Source organism: Podarcis raffonei, chromosome 8, assembly GCF_027172205.1.
Source record: "Podarcis raffonei isolate rPodRaf1 chromosome 8, rPodRaf1.pri, whole genome shotgun sequence".
NCBI classification, from domain to species: domain Eukaryota; kingdom Metazoa; phylum Chordata; class Lepidosauria; order Squamata; family Lacertidae; genus Podarcis; species Podarcis raffonei.
Genome location: NC_070609.1, coordinates 88239527 through 88265879, shown reverse-complemented (window position 1 = coordinate 88265879; position 26353 = coordinate 88239527). Strand labels below are relative to the sequence as shown.

The 26353-nt window shown below is 44.2% G+C and overlaps 2 protein-coding genes across 7 annotated transcripts in view; one reads left to right on the top strand and one right to left on the bottom strand.

Moving 5' to 3' along the window:
• ANXA4 (annexin A4) overlaps nucleotides 1-26353 on the bottom strand; it is a 31257-nt gene that overhangs the window by 1157 nt on the left and 3747 nt on the right. The window contains exons 1-11 of one of the 6 annotated variants that reach the window (XM_053401381.1): nucleotides 22324-22493; nucleotides 12952-12998; nucleotides 11798-11885; nucleotides 8177-8271; nucleotides 6619-6732; nucleotides 5615-5705; nucleotides 5308-5387; nucleotides 4700-4756; nucleotides 4276-4369; nucleotides 1711-1806; nucleotides 39-97 (exon numbers count right to left, since the gene is read on the bottom strand). In XM_053401381.1, the coding sequence (XP_053257356.1) occupies nucleotides 39-97; nucleotides 1711-1806; nucleotides 4276-4369; nucleotides 4700-4756; nucleotides 5308-5387; nucleotides 5615-5705; nucleotides 6619-6732; nucleotides 8177-8271; nucleotides 11798-11885; nucleotides 12952-12954 (777 nt within the window). In that variant the 5' untranslated portion in view covers nucleotides 12955-12998; nucleotides 22324-22493. The other 5 variants (XM_053401382.1, XM_053401383.1, XM_053401384.1 and 2 more) reach the window with 5 other exon arrangements.
• Nucleotides 22596-26353, top strand: part of AAK1 (AP2 associated kinase 1) — a 105581-nt gene continuing 101823 nt past the window's right edge. Inside the window, exon 1 of the mRNA XM_053401361.1 lies at nucleotides 22596-22708. The gene's annotated coding sequence lies outside the window, so the exon portion shown is untranslated. The remainder of the gene's footprint in view (nucleotides 22709-26353) is intronic.

The following is a 26353-nucleotide window of genomic DNA, read 5'->3' as shown; positions in this document are numbered from 1 at the left end:
GCACATTCAAACCTTTCTCTCTCCCCTGCCCCATTTACCTTCATGGATTTGTACAGCCTTTCAGCAAAGTATGCATGCCTATTTCTTATACAGTTTACTGCAAGGAGAAAAACAAAGGAAGCGAGGTTAGCAAAGCTAGAAAAGAGAGCTGGACTCATGATCAAGGAATATAGTTTTACAAGCAAACAGAGGGCCTGCATTTTTGAAGAAAGAAAGTGTGGTGTCAACTGTAATTGGCCAAGAGGAAACTGCCCAACATAGGAGTCCCTTCATCAGCAGCCATTATCCAGTGAGAAAGCATGAAGGACTCTAGAATAAGGGTGGGGGAAACCTGTTGCCCTCCAGAGGTTGCTGGACTGCAACTCCCAGCATCCCCAACCAGTGCATATGCTGACTGTGGCTGCTTGGAGTTGGAGTCCAACTTTTTAAGCAGAGGTTGGATGGCCATCAGTCGTGTATGATCTAGTTGAGATTCCTGCATTGCAGGGGGCTGGACTAGATGACCCCTGGGATCAGACCTGGCCTGGGAAGTCATAGATTCAAATCCCTGATCAGTCATGATATTATTGGCCAAGTTCAAACATCACACTGAACTACAGTTTAAAACAAAAACTATGGTTTTATTTTGAAACAGAAGTGTTGATTCAAACTTCTTGCTCTGCTGCTGCCTTCTTCCAAGGAAACAGGAGTTTGGCTTGTCCAAGGAGCTCCGAGGAATCTGGGCTGTCACCATTAATTATTATTTACTATCATTATATTTATTTATATCCTGCCTTTTCCCCAGACCAGGATTCAAGCCGGCTTACACAAATTAAAACAACGCAGATAAAATACAAAAAGCTAAAAACATATAAAAGATAATTGCTTAAAAGTAATTAAACTCTAACAGAATTAAAACAACACAGAAAACACATCCATTAAAATACATATATTATAAAATGTCGGAACCCATTTTGCCTCAAGTGTTAGTTCTCCCCAAACAAACCATGAGCTGTAACCCGGATTTGTTCTAACTTGTTCAGCATTAAATTTGTTCACATTAAATCATAGTTTGGTTTTTTGCTATGGTTACGTTAAAGTCAGATCATTATTTGTTAAAGGGGGTGAGTTATAAATCATTCTACTGCAACGACCCTTTGCAAATACTAAATTCTAACAGATATTGATGAAATCAGTAAAACAAAGAAATGCCACAGTATTGGTTTGGAGACAAAAACATCTTTACACAGATCAGTCCACTAATACACCTCAGCCCAGCAGGCCAGAAGGCTTCTAGAATAAAAACACCTTCAGCAGACAATGGAAGGTCGGTGCGGGGGGCAAATGAACCTCCTGAGGCGATGAGTTCCAGTCTGGATGTGACCAAAGAAGTGGTTTCTCATGTTTGAACAAACTGTTACCAGAATGCAGGGAAAAGTCTCCCCTGCAGATATTAAGGAGCTTCGAAGGCTCACATGGAAGGAGGCATTGCATTAGCTATCCTGGGCATAAACCATGAAATCCACCGGGTGACCTGAGCCAACCTATCTCAGTCAAGCCTATCTCACAGGGCTGCTGGATAATCTTCATGTAGAGTTTATTGGACTTCTTGAGAGAAGGGTGAGGAAACCAAGACCATCATTGCAAGGCACCTCCATAGCTCTTTCAAGTTGCCCCACAAGACCATCCCATCCCCCGTTTCATTTCAGCAGCTCTCAGTAGATGACTCACCTATCGCTAACAAGGCATCCTCAAGATCTCCTGACATTTCAGATTTAATGCTCTCCGTAATGTCTTTGTTAGCAATCTTCCTGTAGTCATCGAACACTGGAAAGCAGAAGGAGGGTTTTACTAGCAAATTAAAAGTAAAAAAGGTGCCAAATCTAGAAGCCCACATATTTAGGATTTTATTCAACTAATTTCTACTAAGAGTAGACTCACTGAAATTAACTGACAAAAGTTAGCCATGTCTATTAGTTTAAATGACTTTACTCTGAGTAGGATGAGCACTGGCGACAACACTTAAAATTGCCCTCTATTTTGCTGCTTAGATGAGCTAGAACATAAAACATTAGGGGAGTTCCCAGGTTTCTGATATTTGACTTATGATTATTTTAAAATAAGAAAATGGCAGTTCAGTAGAAATATTTTCCCTTTACTCCTCCACAGTGCAGGTTTAAACAAACTCTGTGTCATTATTTACACAACCTCAGCCACTCCCAAAGGATTTGCAGAAATTTCAATTCAAGGAATACAGAATCCCTTGGTTGCTGTGAAAATTTGATATACCAAACCACATCAGTTTCCTCTTTGGATTATAGTTGAACTCTGCTAAAGAGATAGAACAGATTCTATTGTTTAGACTGTATAATGTGTTGATCCAAATAAACATGGACACAACAGATGGTTTATAGGAGATATGGGAAGCTGATTGGCAGATTAGCATCAGTAAAGAGGTGTGGATTTCAATATGGAGAAAATTTCCTTTTAAATTGGTCTTGGCCTCAATAATAGAGGTGTAAAAATGGCATGTCGCTCAGTGGCTCAGTTCTGGGATGAAGTATTTGTTCAAATAAAACCACTTACTGGATAAAATGTCTCTGGCTCTTCTCAATCCATTTATGGGAGACAGTATTAACTTATACAGTTTTAACTTTTAGTAAATTCTCTTCTCCTAGCACTCAGGTGCATAACAACAAGATTCTGGAGGAACTTAGACGGTGTTTCTCTGACAAACTGGTAGAACAAAGTGGCAAATAGCACTTGTAGAAAAATAATAAAATTGGCACAAAGCTTGAAACATAAAGTCTCTTTTGTAAATGAATAGCACAGTTTCATTATGTACATAGCTAAAAACAAAAACAGATGGCTCCCCTCCCATTATAAAACTTTTTGCTTAATAAACTATTTATTGCCTTCTATACAAAAAGTAATCTGGGATAAGAACTGCACGTATTGTCTAAACACCAGCTTCTGGTGATATATTACTTAATTTATCTCTGTGGTGTTGTATATGTTGAAAGAATTAAAGAAAAAGGAAAAAAGAAATATTGTGCAGTGGCATGTTAGGTTGAACAGACATGGGGGTTTCTAAAACCGTGTGTGTGAGGACTTAAGTTTTTGTTTTTTAAAAAAAGATTTCTATATATTGTAGGTATTAAAAGGAAAGACAACTTCCATATTTTGCCTTTTTTCAGTCTACATTAGTGTAGTCTCAAACTGTGTCCTTACTTTACAGCCCCATCAACTCATTAAGGTTTGGCCAAGGCAATCCATTTTTGGATTGAGCTTAAAGGCAAAAATGCAAAAGGCCCTCAAAGGTTCAGGAAGCTGCTTATGTTTGCACATCTTCTGAGCTACAGTGCTCTGCATACTGCTCACTGGCTCACAAACTTGCATTTATCTAGAAGGAGGAGGAGGATTAAAAACCCACAGAGTGAATGAAAGACAAGCACCAACAGGTGGTAGCAAAGCAAATGCAGCCGACTTGTCGTGAAGCCAACTCTTACTGTAAGAACCGGTGGAGCAAAAAACAGGAAGATACAGATCTCCTTCCGAGGAAATCCGTGGGGTTCATGTCAATGCAAGTTTCCATGGGCATGAAAGAAAGACACTATGGCAGCATATAAATGCTGTATGAATTTTGCAATCCAGAAGAGCATCTCACGTACGCTCCTCCACAGGAGAAAGAAATTAAGTTGGAAAGAGTCCCAAAAGGAAACTGTAGTAAGAGTATCTGTCAGGGCTGGTTACACATCCTTAGAAGTCACGCCAGGGCTGGCTCCACCCTTAAGAGTCATGTTACTGCCTTTGCTTAGGCTACAAAACTCCAACTGTCATGTGGCAAATCACATGCTTGCTTTTTAGCTTCCCTTTTGCCATTGCTAAGAAATGGCCTCTGAATGTTCTGTGTTTTATTGTTAGACATTGTTTCAGTGTTTATTAACATGAGATGTTTGTTTGCCTGATTGATATTAATGTGATTTTTTTTTAAATGGTGTTATGTTTTGTCATTGTTGATGCATTACCTTGAAATGTTGTTATATTTTAGTCTGTGTGTGGTTCTGAACCTCTTTGAGCTTGGTTTTACGATGGAAAAACAGCATACAAATAAACTTAGGTTGACAATGATGAAATTTCCTACACTTAAGTGTGGTAAAGAGACACTTTAAATTCCTACCCCCTTGGCATATGTACGAGAAAGGGCTCCCTCCCCTTTGCACATATTCTGAAAGCATCCCAGATGCCCAAGGGGAGTCTCTGTACAACAACCATCCAAAATGTTCAGCCTCTTACCCCTCAACAGGTGGTTTCTGCTTCTTGAGCACAGGATACTCATGAACTGGGCCTCATCAGTGCCCCACCTATTCTCCCCAGCTTCGTACAGACACTGAAAATGAGAAGTGCAGATAAAAAGGCATCAATTTTTAAAAGGTCAGTGCAGAAGGACAAGGAAACCCGGGAGGGAAGCAGAGCCTGTGAGGGGAGAAGGGAGGTCTAAACAAGAGCTTGGCTGCGGCATCCAGTAGCCCAGACAAGTTCCAAGTAGGTAAAAAAGTGGAGCTTATGTCACACATTGTTTAAAATCACAGCAGAGAGAAATAGCCCTGGGTTAGAAGAACTGATTTCCCTGAAGGAGGCAACTGTGATATAAGCTGCTGCCCCAATGTGGTATTTTTCTGCAGTAAGATCTGTTCCCCAAGTGCAAAGAGCTACAGACCTGGGCATCTTGCACGGCCAGGCCCTCATCAACATAGCTGCTCTCATCTCTGTTACCCTGGAAACAAGAGGCATAGGTTAAATTCAGTCTAATGCAGGGGGTGGGAATTTCCTAGCGGGGCACTGTAGGTGTCAATGACTATCAGACTTTGAAAAACTGGTATCACTGGATCTAGTTCATCAATTTTGCTGAATTAATTAAACTAAACAGTTTTAATTGGATTTTGAATAAGTGTGCAATTAATTGTTACTGTTTTGTTATTATCATCCTTTGGTCATGTAAACCACTATTCTGAATAATGCTTTTTTATAGGGTAGGGTAGGGGGCACTGGAGATGAGTTTGTGGAACTCATTCCCCAAAAAAGTGTGTCCCAAAAAGTTTGGGAACCACTGATCCAATGTATCCAGCTTAAATGAGGGGAGATTCCAAGGCAGCAAAAATGCCCTTGGATGTAAACAGTCTGTATCAAGGGGTCCCGAACCGATGGACAAGCATCACGCAAGTGGTTCATAGCATGTCTGCCTTAAATATTGACAAAGAAAGAAATGAGGGAGAGGTGGTTGTGAAAGCTTGCCATAAGGCAGCCTTTGCCAACCTGATTACTTACAGTGGAAAGAGACACCAGCACTCTCCGGAGCATGGAGGAGGTGTCCGAGACGATGTCTTCCTCAAGGCTAACCCCATACTCTGTCAAGAAAGCCAAGACACAATGGCTATAGCGGGGTAGGGTTACTGAAAGTACTCCAGAGAGTACTGAGAAATTAGAGTCACATTCATTCCCACAAGGTAACTACCTCAGGCAGCCCATTCAGGAAGGAAGATTTCTAGACAGATCTGGGCACATCCTAACACCAAGTTCTCCCACACAAGCAAACACCACAGGAAGAAACTCACAAACATCTCTTTATACTCACGATGTTTATAGGTTTCATTAATCCGTCTGATTTCCGGGTTGGTACGAGAAGCCAATATTTCTATGAGGCAGCCCTCATCTGTCCCAGCCCCCTGAGAGAGAGACAGACAGACAGAGAACATGAACAGAATGACCACTAGGGAGAAAGGGAGAGTTCTCATCCCAATGCAGGCAGGATTTAAATGCTGAACCCCCCCAAGGAGTCCTTTCTTTGAAAAAAAACCAACAACTTAGAGAAACACCAAGATGGGGGGTGGGAAAGTGCCCACTGGCCTCAAAACAGATGAGAATGCAGCAGTGCTCATTCTACAGTGGTTTTCATTCTGCTCAGAGGGTTCTGCCCTTTTTATTGCACATTAATGTTGGCTTGTGTCTGCAATATTTTGGGGTGGTCACTCTGCTTCACTTCCAGACAGTGCATATCCTGCAACAACCTGCTGAAATCAGATTACTTTTTATACCACAAACATTCTGGTTTATTCTTCTCCTGTTTCTGTTGTGCAGATGCACAGGGAAGCACCCCAGCACAGACGAAAGAGGAATAAATCCACCACCAGGGGACTATTATTGTGTCAAGAGCACGTTGCAGAATGCGCCCGCTATCAAACACCAGTGTGGTGGGGCCCTGTAGCTGGAATTCATCACACCCGAAGCAGACCCATCCAGGTTCCTCCAGGGCAACTTTTCTTTGGGTGCAACATGGTTTTATCTGAACCCTCTGGAAGTTCTGTTTCCCTTCCCATCTCTCCTTCCTTGCTGTGATTGGACTATTTCATCAGTTGGGTCTCTTTTCCAAGGCTACCATTCTATGATTCCATGATGCTAGTACCACATACTCTGGAAACCAAGCCCTGTCCAGCAAAATGTGCATATGATTCCAGTTACATGATCTGTGTGCAGACCCCAGTTACGTCCCACCCAATTTTACATGACAATACTGTAGGAATTATGCTTATTGGGCAAAGTCCACTCATACTTGGGCTTCTGTTACAAGCCTTTGCAAACCTTGACAGCTCTTTTCAGCTCCTGCACGTCATACAGAGTGATGGGTGTCATCAGTCCAATGATAACCCTTTCAAAATTCCCACTCAACTCAGACTTCAAATCGTCAATCAAATCCTGTTGGAGAAAGACATGTTTTGGGTGAATATCTCACAGAGAAGCAACTGTGAAAATGTGCTTTTAAGCACATCAGAGGTAAGAAAAGTTAGTGAGAGTGGAGCTCCTCCACTTGGCTTAACAGGAATGCAATAAGGTGACCCCCCCCCTCGGAGTGGGGAGGAAGAACCCAACCTTTTCTTTCTTTAAACAAAAAAACAAGAACAGCTTGTTTCATACTGCTTTGAGGTCATTAGCCAAACAAGAAAAAATGGGTTTTACTCCAAAGAATTTTATAGTCTAGATTCACAGAGGTTTACTTAAGACAAATATTTGTACTACAGGCTGAGAATGTCTGCCAATTATTAACATCACTGCCAATGGAGGGGACCTGTAAATTCATTTTTATGGACGGTGACTGATGTATGCATACTAATCATTTGTATGCATCACTGGAATATTCCTTTATTACCTCCCAAAGCCCTCAGAACTATGAGCACTCACTGCTACCTTTGCTACTTACTTTTATTAAACATAGTTCACCATACTTATAATCTGATAAGTGCTTTACAGGCCTCTGAGGTTAAACTGCCCTTGAGGTTTCTAATAGTCCCATTTTCCAAATGGGCAAACGAAACTGCACTTGTGTGACTTGCCAAAGGCCAAAGGCCCCAGAGCACATGCACGGCTGATGAGACACTTAACCCTTGCTCTGCTGTCCAACATTCAGCCTAGCCTTGCAAATAAATTCCCCCAAATTAGATACGTTTTTAACTAGCCTGCCTGCTGACTTCCAACTGCGCTAGGCCTATGTGGCCGTATGAGCCTGCCGTTTTCCCTGCACCCCAAGCAGAGGAGAAGGTCTTTTAAGTGTTCACGCTCAGACTGTGGAACTCCCTACCAGGCTGAGGTCTGTTTGACCACCCCCTCCCTTGATCTGTAGTCAGCTAAAGAACAAAAATGACCTTTCCGCTCCATCACATTTTTGGACTGCCAGCCTGAAGACTCGTTAGCAGGCTCCTCTTCTGTATATACTTTCAACTGCAGAACTTGTTTTTCTTCAGTACTGGAGCAGTTTATTGTGTCTTTGATTTTACTGACTTTTTTGTAATATTGGGATTTAAAATGATTTTAAATAAAATAAGCGTGCAGAGGACTGGGGAAGAGAAAGAAATCATGCTTTTTCTGATTGCTTGAAAGGTATTCCTATTCATCATAGGTGACTAAGTGAGTGGCTATTTAAAAGCTGGGGAAACCGCAGGTGAGGGGGAAGCAGGCTCAAGGGAGGACACAGATCTGGCATTTGGGCAGGTGAAGCATTATAGGCTGATCAGTACAAAAAAAAAATAATACTTACCATGACAGATTTTAAACTATAAAACTTCTAAAATCTCAAAAACTAGAGTTGGGGAGCAGGGAGAAGAGAGAACCAAGGAACTACATAGTTCCTATTCAATGTACCTACCCGCCCAATAGTGGATTTGTAGGCTATCTTAATCTCCTGCCGTTGGGCCAAATTCCTGTTAACCAAAATGTCAATAATGGCATCTTCATCTGTACCTGAGGCAAGAAAAGCAACCAACTTATTTGAAATTCAAGCAAGAAAACCCACGTGGGGGTGGAGAGACAATGACATCAATTTACCATGGTAACTACTGACAAGCTGGGAAGCAGCAATTATCTCTAGAGGTGTAAATATGCTCACAGACACACATGCACGTCCACTAGTTTACACATTGATGCACATGCAGCCTAAGAAGGTGGATGTGAATGAAGGGCACTGAGCATGGGTCAATATAGAGACTAGTGGGGTGAGGTTGTGCAAGACCACCAAGGGAGCTATTGGGAACCCCAGCTCTGCTCTCTTCCAATGGGAAAACACTAGTCATTAAATAGGGAAGATACATTGTTGCCAGGTTATTAGGGCATTTGGCAATTAAATTTCCTCTCTTCTTTTTTCCTTTTTTAAAAAAAATATACTTATTAAGATTTTCGAATTTAATACAATACAAAAAAAAACATAAAGTCAAAAAGAAAAAGAAGAAGAACAAAAAGCAGAAAAAATTAAAAACACATAAAGTTCACAAAATCTATTTTTCAATAACATATTTCCCAGACCTCCTCATACCCCCCTTTCTTGTATTCCCATTCAAATTGTTAATTCAGCAAATCCTTATCCATAATTTTTAACCTATTTCTATGCTTAATTTAACATATTATTATTTCACTTTTTCTCTTTCATTCATTTCCTCAATTTATTTTTGCTAACCTTATTTTCCTTTAATTTAGTCCGTTTTAAAACAAACCAATTTTACCTTATCCAAACTTCAACATCAACACTTGTACCTCAATACATATTCTTAAAACATTCTTTCTAAAGTCGACCCAGATTCCCTTCCACGAATTTCCCAAATTTCATACACATTACCAAAACAAAATAAAAGTAAAAACACATTATAATCATGTACCCTTTGGATTCCCGAGCCCCACACCCCCCTTTCCCGGTTTCAGTCCCCCACAAATATCCACCAGTCTTAATCTAGTATTAGCCTGGAGACCTCACATCCGAGGCTCTTAATTCTCTCTCAATTCCTCTCTGCTGGTTTTTCTGATAGTCCTTAAAATTAAACACCAAATCTCGGAAAAGCTCTGGCCCTTCAGGATCCATATTTCTTCCAATCAGTCCTCCATACTTAAAGGTGGGGCCCAAATCTTGTTTCTTACTCCTTTCAAAACCAAATGTCCCCAGGGCTCCAACCTCCACCTTAAGCAAATTTGTAATCCTTAGGTCTTCAGATCTCCACATATGGAAATCTCTCCTTTTTTCCATCTCCAATTCAGGCCAGATTTTCCACATCAAGTTCTTATTTTCCTTCATTGCCATCATGTCAAACCTCAAGTCCTCTTTCATCATCTGCAGAATTACAGTTCCTCCTTCCTTTTCTTCAGGGACAACATATGTCTCCTTCTCCAAGTTCTCAATGTTGTCAAGTTTCTCTTTCTGTTCAGTTGGATAAACTTCCTGATTCAAATCCTTATCAGGTTCCATGATATTGTTTACAGTTGAGTCCAGAGTTGTAACATTTATAGCCAAAACATCAATTTGGCCTTGTAACTTTCCCAAGAGAACAAAGACTCTGTCCAATTCAGCCTGAACTCTCCCTCCTCCAGCCATTCTTGTAATGTCCCAAAACCCCCTCTAGAGGGATTTTGGTTTCTTAATGTTCATTCCAGTTCAAATCCAAAAATCCAGTTAGTTTGTATCGGTTCTTCCTTGTTTTCAACAAATTGTAACAAAAATTGTAACAGATATAACCAGCAGAAGCAGCAGAAACAAAGTTCTCTTTTTCTGTCTTGACAGCTAATTTGACAGCTGTCAAGCTCTTTAGTACCTCATCAACAGGCTCTCTCGCGGAACACTCCCGGGTCCGGGAGGGTGACACTTCAGCTCCCAAAATTAGCTCTTTTATCCTCCAGCAAGATTTCTTATACTGCCAAACCGTGAAATTAAAGTCTTTTACCAAAGAAGGAAAAAAGAGGTTCTCTCGACCTTAGTTAGCAGGTCTTTGCTTTAACTTGTTTACAAGACGGGGAGGCAGACTTCCTTTTTACACCTTCCCCGATCGTGCCTAATTCTTAAAAAAAAAAAAAATTTCTTTACGATACCAATTTCCGTAGTACTCACGGGTTGTTACTTTTAGAGTCCAATTGTTCCAAAGAAGAAGTCAGCGCTCTCCGACCATGGCAATGCGGCTTCACTCTGCAGGAGAAGCAGTCGACTCTCAGCACCGCGCCGCTCACACCGTCCCCCGTTCCGAAGCCTTTAAAAAGGCTCCTTCGCGGGTTGGGGGGGCGCAAATGGTGCCCGCCGAGTCACCAGGTTCACAGGCTTCAGCGCCTGTGATTTCTGAGGGTCCCCGCGTCGCCGCAGCGGCAAGACCCGATCCTGCAGAGCCGATTCCCTCCGGAGCTCAGAGGGAATCCGCCATTAGTCGATGGCGCTAACCCGGAAGTCCTCTCTTCTTTTTTCCTATACCAAGTTGCAGCTGTCATGTCCTAGATCCATTAGGATACAGATTTCTATGAAATCACACTTATCTTCTGTGGAGCTATGAATAAGCTATTCTCTAGTCCTCCTTGAACCCCGGTGGTTCAGTTTATTTTTTTAAAAAAGGACACTTTCAGTTTTGAGAGCCTCAATGATAAATAAGACTCTTCTTTAAGGGTGTGGCTTGGCCACCTTCCTGGAAGTCACCTGCAAGTCCACCTAGGTCTTTGGTGTGATGCACCTTAACTGTTTCTAGACTCTGCTTATGGCACAATGGGGTCCAAAATTCTGCTGAGCAGATTGGTGGAGGGGACACAGCTTGGCAGGCAATTCCTGCCTTTCCACCACAACTCTAATCTGTAGAACTGAGTGGGAGATGTGAATGCTCTGTGCTAGAGTGCCTGCTTTGCACGCAGAAGGATCCAGGTCTAATCCATCATGCCTCTTGTTAAAAGGACTGAGCATCAAAGAATGGAAGACCTCTGCCCAACACCCTGGAGAGCCAATGGCAATCAGAGTAGACAGCGACCATGCTAGACGGACCATTCTCTAGGGATAATTTCTTTTTATGTATACAGTACATAGATGCAAGATAACCAAGGCCATTCTGACAGCCCTTGATACAGAACTAATGGCTTGCTCTGTTAGAACTGTTTAAATCCCATGGCTATTAGCCCAAAGCCTGCAGAACCACTGACCTGAGACAGAAGAAAAATAATGAGTGTTTCATGAGAGACACCGAACACTTTCCAGCATTCCCTTGTGGAGGCAAAAGCATTCCAGCCACAATGTAAAAGTGAGAGACTTATATAAATATATACCTACCTCCGTCCACGCAAGCAAGAGGTAATTGTCACAAGCCAATGACACACTCCAGGCAGGCAAAAGCATCAGGAAGGGTACAGAGCAAGGCTGGCGAGAGTTGTGGCCTGTGGAGAGCCCCAAGGGCCAGACAGAGAGGTCTGGAGGGCCAGTGTTTTCTAATGCCTGGTCTTGAAGTTCCCCACCCCATCAGAGAGGGGGGGGGCAGAGACTCACCTAGTCCCTTCATGGCCTTACGAAGTTTCTGGGCATCCTCGTCTGCCCTGAAGTTGGAAGCTCCTTTGATAGTTCCCCGGTTTCCATCCTAAAGCCAAAGAATATCAGCTGTTAAATGCCATCACAAAAAGGGATATACCAGTGGTTGTGGCTCCAAATAACTCAACTGGGCTCCAAATAGCTCATTGAAAGCCATAGTAGCAAAAGCACAGAGATTGTGAGGTGTGCTATATTTCTTCAGAATGGTGGCTGTCATGTCTGTTGCTTACCTGTTGCCCGTGGGCAACACCAAATTCCAGTAGAGATTAGGAAAGCTGCAGCTGAATGCTAGAGCACACATGCGGTAGGTGGAAGATCCTAAATTCAGTCTCCAGTTAAAGGAGGATCTCAGGTGGTGGGAATGATCCCTGCCTGAAAGCGTAAGGAAACTACCACAACTCAAGGTGAGGCATGCTGGACTTTATGAACCAATAATCTTCACTTGGTATAAGAGAGCCAGTGTGGTGAAGTGGTTAGAGTGTTGGCTAAGGACCTAGTCAGGACCTCCCCTCAGCCATGAAGCTCTATGGGTGACTCTGAGCCATTCACAATCTCTCAGCTATCCTACCTCACAGGGTTGAAGTGAGGATAAAATGAGGAAGAAGAGAACCACTCTATGTATACCACCTTGAGCTCCTTGGAGGATAGGTGGGATGAAAATGCAATAAATATTCTCTCGTCTTGTTTACCTAACCAAAAGAGTGTGGGGTCTGACTCCTCCCCCTACAAAAGCATATATAGGTTAAGTTCCCACAGGACAGAAGTGGGGAATTATGATACGTAGAAGAACAGCCTTTGCCAACCTGGTGCCCTCCCAGCACACTGGCTGGGGCTGATGGGAGTTGTAGTCCAACAACACAGGGAGGGCACTAGGTTGGCGAAGGCTGCAGAAGAGGATTTATGAGGACCCAGCAGCCCTGACCTTTCTGTTGCCAACTGTCAGCTCTGTTGGAACCTTCCCATGGCACTATCATATAATTCTTGCTCTGATAAGAGTGAGTCTTCCGTCTGTTTTATTTCCCCAACTCAATGTCACAGAACAATGGCCCTGTTTATTGGGCTCAGAGCGTACCGGGCACAGCTTGGTACATGCTGTGGAAACAGGAATCACTCACCATGACAGCCACCTGGTCTGGAATTTCCCAAGCCAATGATTATCTGCAATAGAAAGGTGATTTAGATAATATTTGACTTCAAAAGCAGTGCTCTCCTGGCATGGGAGAGAGGGGCTGCTAAGCCACCTGGTACCACCCAGAACTGGAGAGGAACAACCCTGCCTACTTTGGGGGCAAACATCTAGACACATCCTTTCCTACCCCCACCACATACGTCTCAAAACTAAACTACAACATAATCCTAAGATTTTCAAGCGTGCATGGGGCAGTTCTGCACAGCCTGTTCTCAGTTAAAACTCCTCAAATGCCATCTAGTTTAGAGAAAAGGCAAGAGAGTTGACATGATAGAAATTTATAAAATGATGCATGGCATGCAGAAAGCAGATAGAGACATGTCCTCCCCCCCCCCCCCAATTTCTTTCATAACACTAGAACTCATGGAAGTACAATGAAGCTGAATATTGGAAGGTTCAGGTCAGATAAAAATAAGTACTTCTCCATGCAACGTATGATTTTTCTATGGAACTCACTCCCACAGGAGGCAGTGATGGATGGCTTTAAAGGACAAGTTCATAAAGGAGAGGGCTATTGAAGGCTACTAGCCACAATGGCTATGCTCTGCCTCCATAGTCAGAGGCAACACTGCTTCTGAGTAACAGTTGCTGAAAAACACAGGAGGGGAGAGTTGCTCTTGTACTTGGGTCTTGCTTGTGGGCTTCCCATTGAGGCATCTGGTTGGCCACTGGGACAACAGGATGCTGGACTAGATCCAGCAGGATCTTCTCATGTTCTTAACTGCTATGAACCAGAGATTCTGCAATCAATGGAAATCCTCTTTTACTATGCTGGCATCTTTAGCATCAGCACCCCCCACCCCCGGAATGGTCTTGAACCTGGGCTGTGTCCGAAGAGGTGGCCCCACACAGCCCCACATGCCCCTATTATAAGTGAAAGTTTGTGGGCATTTTAATTGTAAGCTGTGTTGGGAGACAAACTTGGTTGAAGAAGCAAACAATGACAAAACTCATCTTGATGTGAAGCAGAGATCTGGCACCACAGAGCAACCTCTGGACTTGAAGTGCTTTGATGGATTTTTCTACCAGCCTTGCCTGTCCCAGAACAGGGCACATGACAGAAGAAAGCACAAATTAACTTAAGAAGAGTCTGGCTACTGGGGGCCCATCTAGTCTAGCTAGCATCTTGTTCTCACAGTGACCACCAAGATTCCTGTGAGAAACCCGTAAGCAGGAAACTGTGTTCCAGAAACAAGTGGTTTGTGCCAGATCAAATGAATGAACAAATCACTCCAGTGGTGGCCAGCCATGTGTGATGTCAGATATAGGGCCACTCTAATGACTGAGGGAGTGGGCAAAAGCCAAATTGTGGATAATAGGTGCAAATTTCTGGTGGAGCACCAAACTGACTGCGGGGATTCTACTGATTCAAGAGTTCCCCAGAAGAGACAGCCCCACTCAGCCAGCAGAATCCACAGCAACAGCACCACTCATGCTGTCTGAAGAGGCTTGGTCTGAGCAGCCTTCACAAATCTAGGAAAATACAAAATGCAAATATACACATGTGTGGTATTGCACCTTCTACAAACACGAGGCAAATCTAATATTTAAATTTGTCATACGCAAAAGATAAAGCTTTTAAGCAGGCACTTTTTAGCCTAATTCCCAGGTTTGTGCCTCAGTCATGTCAAGCTGCCAAGGAAACAAGGAACATGGTTTTTTAGTCTGGAAGAACCAGGCAAAGCCTGCTTCAAAACTCAGCTCTTCAAACAAAGCTTTGAGTCAGACTGTTTTAAGTCTTCCTCCCCCCCAGTAAAAGCAAAACCAGAGTAATGTGGAACTGAAATGGTTTCCAAGCACATCGTTTTCCAGTCTCTCTTCTCCAAACCCAGGCTGTGTGGAGAGAGCTGGGTAACACAGACATAAGAACAGGCTCTGGATCAGGCCAATGGCCCAGCTAGTCCAGCATCCTGTTCACACAGGGACCAACCAGACACCTCTTTTGGGAAACCAGCAAACAGGATCCAAGCATAAAAGCACTTGTCACTCTTGTGGTTTCCAGGACCTCGTATTTAGGAGCATTGCTGCCTCCAAATGTGGAGGCAGAGAATAGCCATCATGGCAATAATAATAACAATAATAATAATAATATAATTATTATTATTTATTTATACCCCGTCCATCTGGCTGGGTTTCCCCAGCCACTCTGGGCAGCTTCCAACAAAATATTTAAATACAGTAGTCCATTAAACATTAAAAGCTTCCCTAAACAGGGCTGCCTTCAGATGTCTTCTAAATGTTAGGTAGTTGTTTATCTCTTTGACATCTGTTGGGAGGGCGTTCCACAGGGCAGGTGCCACTACCGAGAAGGCCCTCTGCCTGGTTCCCTGTAACTTGGCTTCTCACAGCGAGGGAACCGCCAGAAGGCCCTCGGCGCTGGACCTCAGTGTCTGGACAGAACGATGGGGGTGGAGACGCTCCTTCAGGTATACTGGACCGAGGCCGTTTAGGGCTTTAAAGGTCAGCACCAAAACTTTGAATTGTGCTCAGAAACGTACTGGGATGGCTAAGAACCATCAGCAGTCCTCTCCTCCAAGAATTAGTCCAATCTTCTTTTAGAGCCACTCAAGTTGGTGGCTGTCACTGCCTCCTGTGGGAGTAAGTAACTGTGCTACATGAAGAAGTCCGTTCTTCTATCTGTCCTGAAACTTCCAACATTCAGCGTTATTTGGATGTCCATGAGTTCTAGTGTTTAAAAAGGCTCCAACCACTTCTGAGGCAGTTTGTTCCACTGTCAAACAGCTCTTTCTTAATATAGCTGCTCCCAGTGGAACCATGAGCAGAATTTATGACTTTTGGGGTTGAGGCATAAAGTTCTTGGGTACTGTCAATTGGCCTATTGCCAAACTTCAAGCTCACCTAAATTTTGATGTACGTTAAATGAGTTGTCACTCGTTGCTTCTCTTAAGTGTTATGCTAAAGTGAGATTGTTATTATTTAATTAAGTGTAGCTATTATGCAACTTTACTTCCACCGTTTCATATGTGACCCTCTTTGAGCACAGATGTATTTGGGTGTGATGCTGTATACAAACAAGTTGACAACTATGACTAACCAACAGCAGAGCTCGTCTTATGAACATACAAGACATGTTTCACTGAACTGCCAGGCACATCTTCTGATGTAAATAAGGACTCACATCAGAGTAGCAGCTTCCTGGGAAACCAAACTCTCTTTCACAAAACAATACGTGGATTTTTTTTTTAAAGTAAATATCTGGTGGATTCTAAGAGGAAACTAACCAGATGACACATTTTGCAACTGTGGCAAAGCCACAATTCCAAGGGGTTGTTTCTGAGTAGACATGGGTTGGATTGTGCTGTACATCTTGCAACATAACGTTCAGATTCTAGTTTCTGTACCCAAACCCACAGCTTAAAAAAAAAAAGTTCCAGAGACAAACCACAGGCCTTGTAAACTGCCTGGTTTTCAGACTACTTCAGAACCCAGCTCTCCTCAAGAGTTCTTCAAGAAAAGGGTGTGGTAATAAATTAGTAGCTGGGGCCCAAACTATCTACCACTTTTATGGTGTAGTTAGAAATCACTAGGTAATACTAGGCCGAAGAGGTAGAAATTAGGAGAGGAACCTTACTCCCTCTGTTCTCCAGCTATGATCCTTATGAAAATCTCTCCTCTTCCAAAGCTGCAAACAGCATTGGCGGAAAAAACCTCTCAATGGCTTCAGCTGCAGCTTCCACCCACCCACCCACCTCCTGCTAACATTAACTGCAATGGATTGTAGGAGAGGTAATTTGACCTCATGGAATCATAGAAGATGGAACAAGCTAGTTTTCTGCTTCTCCAGAGGGGAGGACCCAAACCAATGGATTCAAATGACAAGGAAGGAAAAATTAGGAAGAACTGTCTGACAGCAAGAGATTCTCAATAGTGCAATGGACTCTGATGGAAGGTGATGGACTCTTCTTCATTTGAGGTTTTTTAAACTGAGCTTGGATTGCCATGTGTTAGCGATTCTTCAGCTGTGATTGCAGGAGGTTGGACTAGATAACCCCTGGGTCCCTTCCAACTCTATAGTTCTATGATGCTATATCATTGCTGGCAGAACTCAAGTACAGAATTTCCCCCTTTTAATTTCTCTTAGTAGTCTTAATAATTAGTTGCACCCAACCCCCAGCTTATCCCTCAAGGAAATAAAAAAGCTAGAAAACAAAGTATCCCAAAGAGCTCTACAGATGTGTAAATGTAATGATTTACTCTTGTTTTATTTGCCATGAGGCATAGTCAAATAAGCAGCATGGGATATCATAATCATTTAGACTCATTTTCATCCGTTTTGCATGCCCCATGCACAGCAGTGGAAAACACAACATCAAAGCCGCGTTGACTGCTCTGCCCCTCTGCTACATTTCATTAGGAAAAACAAGGTCAGCAACTTTCCTTAAGCGGATGGTTTTCATTTGCCAGCTACAAGCATAACAAGGTTTATTCATTCAAATCTCTACTTCCTGCTTTTAGTTCTGTAGGAGACACTGACGTTGAGATTCGCTTTGCAAATCTAGTCGGCACTGCAAATCTAGGGTTGCCTAATTTTTATTTTTTAAATCTAAGCCAGTGGCGTCACAACATCAAATAATGGCAAAGGTTACCAACTGAGCAGAAAAGGCCCGCCCTGGTTTCCTAATACCATTTCACACCCTAGCAGTGCCTTCAACATCAGCTGGACCTGCAGAAGAAGCCATTTCACACCATGGAAATGAGATCATCCCCTACAAATGTCAGTGCACATCAAATTGAAGTTAAAAGGCACAGATACAGAGGCTGGCTTGGAAGCTGGCACTCCCACATGGCAGTGATTTCCATAAATCTATTATATGTTGAGTGAAGAACTTGCTGTCTTTGCCAATGGTTCTGAATCCTGAACTTGTGGACATCCACAAGCTGAGTGATGGAAGGTTCAGGACTGACAAAAGAAAATACTTATTCATGGAGGGTAGAATCGATGGAACTCATTCCCACAAGAAGCAGTGATGACCACAAACCTGCGTGGCTTTAAAAGTTCATGGAGGAGAGGGCTATCAATGGCTACTAGCCATGATGGCTACGCTCTCCCTCCACAGTTGGAGGCAAGGATGCTCCTGAACACCAGTTGCTGGAAACCACAGGAGGGGAGAGAGCTCTTGAGCTCTGGTCCTGCTTACGGGTTTCCCACTGGGGCATCTCGTTGGCTATTGTGAGAACAGGATGTTGGACTGGATGGGTCAACTTCACTGGGTTACCCCAATGAGAACATCTACCTCTGAAATACATTTTTGGGCAGAAAGGATGGGGATTTAGTAAAATAAAGTAAAATAATAAAAATTATGGGTTGAATCCCTGTGTCAAATCTGCTGCAGAAAGTTGTGGGAACCCTCAGAGCTAATTTGGGGGTATGTGTTCAGTTCTTCTCTCGCCTCTACGAAATAGCCAGGAGAACAAAAAGAAGTGAAAAAATAAACAACTGCCCATTTAGCATTTGGTCTGGTCTTTGCTTCTGTCTTGCTGGTTGTAAATTCAACTCAATAGACCTGTACTAGTTGTCAATTTGCTACTAGGCCAAATTCAAGGTGTTACTGTTAGTATATAAAGCCCTTAACAACTCGGGGCCAGTTTATCTGCGAGAATCACCTTACCCCATCTATGTCTACTTGATGGCTTCTATCTGCAGAACTGGCATTGTTACAGGTGCCACATAATACACATTGGCAATATCTCGATTTTGCACCTACACTTTGAAACTCTTCACCTATTTACATCAGGCAGGCACCTTCATTGTATTATTTTGGGTGCCTGCTAAAAACATTTTTGTTTAGACAGATGCTTAGAAAGCTGATGTGAGTTTTAATCTTTTTTTAGTCTATTGTTGTTTTAGCTTTTTGAAGGTCTTACATCATTGTTAAATCTTACTGATTTTATTTGTAAACCACTTTGAGTGTAGTTCTGTTTACAATCAAGCATAGTACAAATTTTATGAAATAAATACAATGTTTTAACTGTTCACATTCTTCATCTGCTTTACCAAGTAATGTGCTTTTAGAGAATATTATTTTTATATGGCTGTTTTATTTGATTGTCAATGCCTGCATTTCTGCCCTGGGCAAGTGCAGGATGTAAGGCAGGAGAAAAGCACAATAAATGAATAAGTAATAAGACAAGACGCTCAAAATTCAAGCAGAACAATCCCAAGTTAATCAGAGCTTTGTTCTCAATTCCTTTCTTTAAGTCTTCTCAAACAGACTCCCTTGGCAAAGGCCTCCCTATGAGCTCTGGACATGCTTCCTAATCTACCCAACTATGGAAAACTAATTATAACAAAATCTTAGAGTGGAACAAAACCTGATTTGTATTGTGACTCTTTCATCTATTTAGCCCCATGCAAAGAAAACTGGCTACCAATTCTGGGGTAGGGGTGGAAAAAAGTTTCCAAATCCTAAGAGCAAGCATCACCTTTTAAAGACTAGGAACTTAAGTGTTTTCCCAACTCCTGTCCCAGTAGGACACTGCTTGACGGAAGTCATCCCATACATACTCAAATGCACTAGCTAGACCAAAACAGCACTAGCTGGAGCAAAGACCTTTGGCAACCATCAGACAAGCACCCATGCTATTGAATGTACCGTAAAACAATCCTCTGGAAAGGCTTTTAGAAGCATGCTGCAAATCTGCCAAAATGCCTAAATCTGCCCCTCCTTTTCAAAGGGCTGTTTATGGTTGTGAGGTGTCTATGCACCACACCTGGTGAAATCTCAGAAGCCACAGAAACTGTGGAATATGGTTTTCATTAGGAGGGAGAAGGGAGGTTTCAATGCCCAATATCAACCTTCCTCAACCTGGTATCCACCAGCTGCTTTGGACTAAAACTTCTACAGCTCTCAACAGCAGCACTAGAAGGAGCTGATGGGAGTTGTAGTTCTGGTTGGGGCAGGCTACTCATTATGGCTCCTTTCTACAACTCCCAGAAGCAGAATAAATTATGCAAAAAAAGAAAAGTCGCAGCATAGGGAATTGTGCACATCTGCTTAATTTTCATAGTTCACTCAAATGAGAGAAATCAGCTTCTCTTGTGACAGAGTTTTTAGCATGGAATCCGCACAGATGATAAGAAGCAGGTCGAAAATGCTACTTTAGCCCAAGCAATTCCCAAAGTACAAGCTAGAACAGCTTAGGAAACACCAACTTCAGCTCCTGGCTCTTAATACAGAAATTGATGGACTTGTTTAACTGGTTCTTGTTGCAGCACCAATTAGAATATCATTATTCGGCTTTATTATCCTGCAATTATCAAACTAGCATGTTAAATGAGACACCTTTACCCTTCAAACAAGAACACTGAATCAAGCTTTAAGAACCCAGGTGTGGCCTGTTCATACAAAGAACAAAAAGAGGCACAAACAACCTGTGGCTGGAAGGGGACCTCTGTTCTCAGGACCAAACCAGTGTGTCTCATGGTAACCAAACACAGACATGTGTGCCTGTGATTTTTAAAAACTGAACGGAGCAGGAAGATATGAGTGAAACTCACCTCCCCATCATGTACACCCCCACCCCCAACCCAGACATAAAAACCTCTCTCCTACCTGCACACCACTGTTTGAAGCAATTCCCAGTGCAAACCAGCTTTCCCAAACCTGATGCCCTACAGATGTTTTGAATTACAATTATGATCAGGAGCAAATGTCAGCAGAGTGGTGCTGGATCTTGGCCCTGAGGCTGCTTTTCCTTTGGAGTAGGACTGCCCTCCACACACTCTGAGGTGAGGCACAGCACACTGGCATCATATGTCCACATGCACCAGAGTAAAAACATATCTGCTTCCTAGTCAGGTTTTGTTTCACGAGACTGAGGGAGGAGGCTGAGAGCTAACCCCTTTTTAAAAAATAAATCCCTTAAATTCCCCTTAAAGGCAAAATAAGGAGTGGATACCAGCACATGTAGACTGTCTAGACTAGGGTAAATGGGGCTTCTATATCTTTCTATTATCCAACAACTGCTTCCCCCCCTCTGGTAACGATATTAGATCAGGGTGTGGGGGCAAACTACCTCCTCATTCTATTATCATTACAGGTTGATTTATATTTCAGCTTTCCACAAGTTACTCTGCTTGCTTATTTCATAACAAGGGCATGTCACTTACCTGCACAAAATGTCAAACTGCAGTTCAGTCAGAAAACAAAACATCCCTGAACCCCTAAAGAAGTCTTGGTCTACGCCACATCCTATCTCCGTGACCTTCAAGACCCCCAATATTATCACCTTCAAGACCTACAATGTTTTTCTCCCATCAAAACTGTCATGTTCACGGAAATGCAATTCAACCCTAAATGACAACTGCAAATAAGGCTATGGGGGGCAGCCTTGCACCCCACAGTACACTTTAGGGCAGGGTTTCCCAAACCTGGTTCTCCAGCTGTTTTTGAACTGCAAGTCCCATCATCCCTATCTAGCAGGACCAGAGGTCCAGGACAATGCAAATTTTAGTCCAACAGCTGCTGGAGAACCAGGTTTGGGAAGCCCTGTTTCAGAACCCCAGATCATATAGCCACACTTCCAGAAACAGATATGGCAGCATGGGAAAAATAGCTATTTTTTCAAGTTTTCAAAATGAGCTGTGGTGGGGAGTAGAGGAGCATGGGTGTAGCCAGGATTTTTGTTACCGGGGGCAGGCCTTTTGTTGGGGCCGGAGCAGAACCTCAGTTTGCTATGTATTTTTATTAAATTTCATTGACTGGGGTGGCAACTGCCTCTCCCTACCCCCCCCCCCAGCTATGCCCATAGTATTGGTATGCTTTTCTCTTGTCCTTAATATTAGTTTCTTGATTTTTATCCTGTATTTTTATTCTGTGAACCGCCCTGAGATCTACGGATGAAGGGCGATAGGCAGATTTCACTATATTATTTATTATTATTATTAACTAACTAACTTGCGAGGCCTAGCAGGCAGCAGCCCATTTCTGCATCGCAGCGGAAAAGTTCAGGCGCCCCCCTCCAAGACGGTGCCTGGACTCTGGGCCTCTCCCCGTCCGCCGCGCCCCAAGCGGAAGGCAAGCGGCACTCTGCCCGCGCTCAGAGGCACTCTGCCCGCGCCAGGCGGGGCAAACTGAGGCGAGCCCTCGCTCGGGGCCCCAGGGTGGCAGCGCCCGCTCCCCGCTGGCCCAGCAGCCGGCCCGCGGGCGAGGGGAAGGAGGCCGGCGTCCAAGTACCGCCAGGCTGGCAAGGGCCCGCTCTCTTCGGAACACGCCGCGCCCTCGAGGCCTCCGCAGCCCCAGAAGTGGCACACACCCGCCCGCCCGCCTCGCCTCACCTGCCCGCCTGCCGAGTCCGCGCCGCTGCCGAAGCCGAGCGCCGCCTCGCCTTTTCATAGGCGCGGAAAACCCGCCCTTGGAAGGGGCGGACGCCGCCCGGGAGGCGGCTGAGGCGAGCGGCTCGGGTTTCAGCTCGGCGGGGAAGCCGGCGCCCTCCGCGAGGCGAGTTCTCCTCAGGGAAGCCTCTTTCCGCCCTCCCGAGACGGCACCGAGCCTCTTCCCCGACGCCCGCCGAGATGAGCCCGGTCGGATGTGGCGGGAGCGTCGGACGGGGGAAGCGGCCTGAGGAGGACGCCGTGGCTGAGGCGGGATTTGAACCCGGGGCCTCCTCCTCCTCCCTGCACTAACCCCGGCTGCACCACGCTGGCGGGACATCGAGCTTGAGTAAGGAAAGCTGGCAGCTGTTTTACTGCTATATTAAATTTGAATATGTCCGCAGCATAAAAGCACAAGATGAAAACACGAAATACGTAACGAAAACCAAAGCAAAACAAATGCATCACTCCCCCCCCCATCCCAAAAGCAGGCAACCCCCCAATAGCAAAGCAGATAAAGGCGCCATATAGTGTGCCATCCGCACCATGCATTTAAAGCACTATGGTGCCACTTTTAACAGGCACGTTGTTGTTGTTGTTGTTGTTGTTGTTGTTTAGTCGTTTAGTCGTGTCTGACTCTTCGTGACCCCCTGGACCAGAGCACGCCAGGCACTCCTGTCTTCCACTGCCTCCCACAGTTTGGTCAGACTCATGCTGGTACCTTCGAGAACACTATCCAACCATCTCGTCCTCTGTTGTCCCCTTCTCCTTGTGCCCTCCATCTTTCCCAACATCAGGGTCTTCTCCAGGGAGTCTTCTCTTCTCATGAGGTGGCCAAAGTATTGGTGCCTCAGCTTCACGATCTGTCCTTCCAGTGAGCACTCAGGGCTGATTTCCTTCAGAATGGAGAGGTTTGATCTGCTTGCAGTCCATGGGACTCTCAAGAGTCTCCTTCAGCACCATAATTCAAAAGCATCAATTCTTCAGCGATCAGCCTTCTTTATGGTCCAGCTCTCACTTCCATACATCACTACTGGGAAAACCAGAGCTTTAACTATACGGACCTTTGTTGGCAAGGTGATGTTTCTACTTCTCAAGATGCTGTCTAGGCCTGTCATTGCCCTTCTCCCAAGAAGCAGGCGTCTTTTAATTTCTTGACTGCTGTCACCATCTGCAGTGATCATGGAGCCCAAGAAAGTAAAATCTCTCACTGCCTCCATTTCTTCCCCTTCTATTTGCCAGGAGGTGATGGGACCAGTGGCCATGATCTTCGTTTTTTTGATGTTGAGCTTCAGACCATATTTTGCGCTCTCCTCTTTCACCCTCATTAAAAGGTTCTTTAATTCCTCCTCACTTTCTGCCATCAAGGTTGTGTCATCTGCATATCTGAGGTTGTTGATATTTCTTCCGGCAATCTTAATTCCGGCTAGGGATTCATCCAGCCCAGCCTTTCGCATGATGTATACAGCCTCCCTCAAAGTCGCCTGGAAACTGTAGTTTCTCAAGGGCGATAGGAGCTGTTAGGAGACCCTCTAGTCCTCCCTCAGAGGGTTTTAGCCACCAGTCCCTCTTCTCGAGGAACTTTTTTGTGGGTCAACCTTTGTTGAATTTGAGATGGGATGCTGTCTAGGGTCTCTGGCCCCCTTCACATCATACATTGAAGAATTCTAGTAGCTGCAGTTTCTTGGGAAAGAGGGGGTGGGTTGTTAAATCGCTCTGCAAATTGGGGGCTCTGTGGAGGGAATTGTAGTTCAACAAACTACAATTCCCAGGATGCTTTTGGGAAAGCATTGGTGGGGTTGACCTAGATGACCCTTAGGGTCCCTTCCAGCTCTATAATTCTGTGATTCTAAGCCATAACCATTTAAAGTGGTACAATGCTGCTTTCAACAATATAGAGGGCAGATGGGACCTTGGGCACAGCAAAACTACGGTAAAGGGAGCAACATATGAATTTAAAGCCTGACTCCTGCCTGAGCCAACCTCGGTATAGAGCAGTATATAAATTCAATCCAATCAATCAATCAGTCAATCAATCAATCACTCAATCAATCAACCAGCCCCTCTGGCAACCCATGTGACCAATCCATCCACTCTGCACTATCCATCCCACTGCTACAGCCAATGTTGCTTGGCAGAAGGGGTACAGTGGAAAGCGTGGAACATTGGAAAAACTCCAGAAGAAAGGGGTTCAGGTCAGTAGCTGCTTTTTTTTTTTTAAAGGCATTCTCTTTTGTAATTTTTATCTGACCTTCCAAATTACGATAAATTGTACATTTAATCTTATAAGTAAAGCAAAGTGTAGGAGACGAAGATGGACTGGAGATGGTGGAATGAAGCAGAATACGAGTTGCTCTGCTATTTTTTCTTTACTAGGGTGTGACTCACAACCATTCCTTCCACCTTAAGAAGCCAAAGCAGGTTAAGAATTGGGGGTGGGGGAAAGAGCAGTACTGCATTGCAAGGATACGGATTTAAGGAGGAAATGCAGGACACTGGTTTTCATCCTGCTGCTCACAAGAGGTCACTATTGCTCCACAGGTGGGGCTGACCAGCAGTTCAGGATAATCTTGGCATTTATGAGATTTCTCCAACTCTGGCAGATTTCCAGTTACAAAACGCTGAACTGTCTGGAAAGTTTGGTCAATAAGGGAGTAAAAGCGGGTATTGTATGAAGCTGCTGGTGCCCTGATTCTCAAAATGGGGGCCTCCCAAACAAAATGCAGGCTGCCACTAGGATAGGCTCAGAAGCCTCATTCCTTAGGCTTGCCTAAGGCTCATGGAGTTTTATGAGCTAGGAGGTGAGCTAGATGTTTTTCTCCACCCAAATTTATCTGAAAATAAAACAAGTTTGCTTCCCCAAAATTGTATTTCCAATTTGCATGCCAAGCAACCTCTGAGTGCTCAAGTATTTACTTTCACTTGGCATCCATGAGAGACAATTTCAATATTTGATAATGTTTAATAGTTCACCACCCAATCATAGCACACCCCCATAGGTGTATAAGTCAGTTAAAAACCTCCACTCTACCAACAGGGGGTGCCGGAGCACCGCCACCCAGGTAGGCAAGGGATGTGGGGAACAGGTGCTATCTAGTCCAGCATCCTGTTCTTACAGTGGCCAACCAGATGCCTTTGGGAACCCACAAGCAGAACCCGAGCACAAGAACCCCCTCCCCTCCTACGGTCTCTAGCAACTGGTATTCAGAAATTGCTGCCTCCAGCTGTGGTATATAAATTTACTCTTAAAGGTAAAGGGGCCCCTGACCATTAGGTCCAGTCGTGGCCAACTATGGGGTTGCGGCGCTCATCTCGCTTTATTGGCCAAGGGAGCCAGCGTACAGCTTCTGGATCATGAGGCCAGCATGACTAAGCCGCTTCTGGCAAACCAGAGCAGCGCACGGAAACGCCGTTTCCTTCCCTCTGGAGTGGTACCTATTTATCTACTTGCACTTTGATGTGCTTTCAAGCTGCTAGGTTGGCAGGAGCAGGGAGCGAGCAACGGGAGCTCACCCCGTCGTAGGCATTCAAACCGCTGACCTTCTGATTGGCAAGTCCTAGGCTCTGTGGTTTAACCCACGGCGCCACCTGCGTCCCACAGATATTCTTACCGCCCATTCATTTGTATAATCCTGTTTTAAAGTCTTATAAGGAAAGAACGTGTTTTTCCTACATACCCTGCAATAAAGACTTCACTCTTGCCATGTGTGTGTTATATATTTCTTACTAGGCAGGGACCTCACTGCTCTGTCTCTATCTGCCTTCAGGGTGAGATTCTGACAGGTGGGGGGGGGGAGCTTGATGGGTTCGGAAACATGATGGGCCCTCATCTGTTGCTCATTCAGGTTACATGGACTGTGAGGAGGCAGACCTCTCCGGGTGCTCAGGTAGGATGGATGACGATGCCAAAGTGTATGAGACGCTCAGGTGGGGGGATGACAACCAGGAGAAGCAATAAGCCAGGCCTCTTGGTCCAATGTTCTACATAAGACAC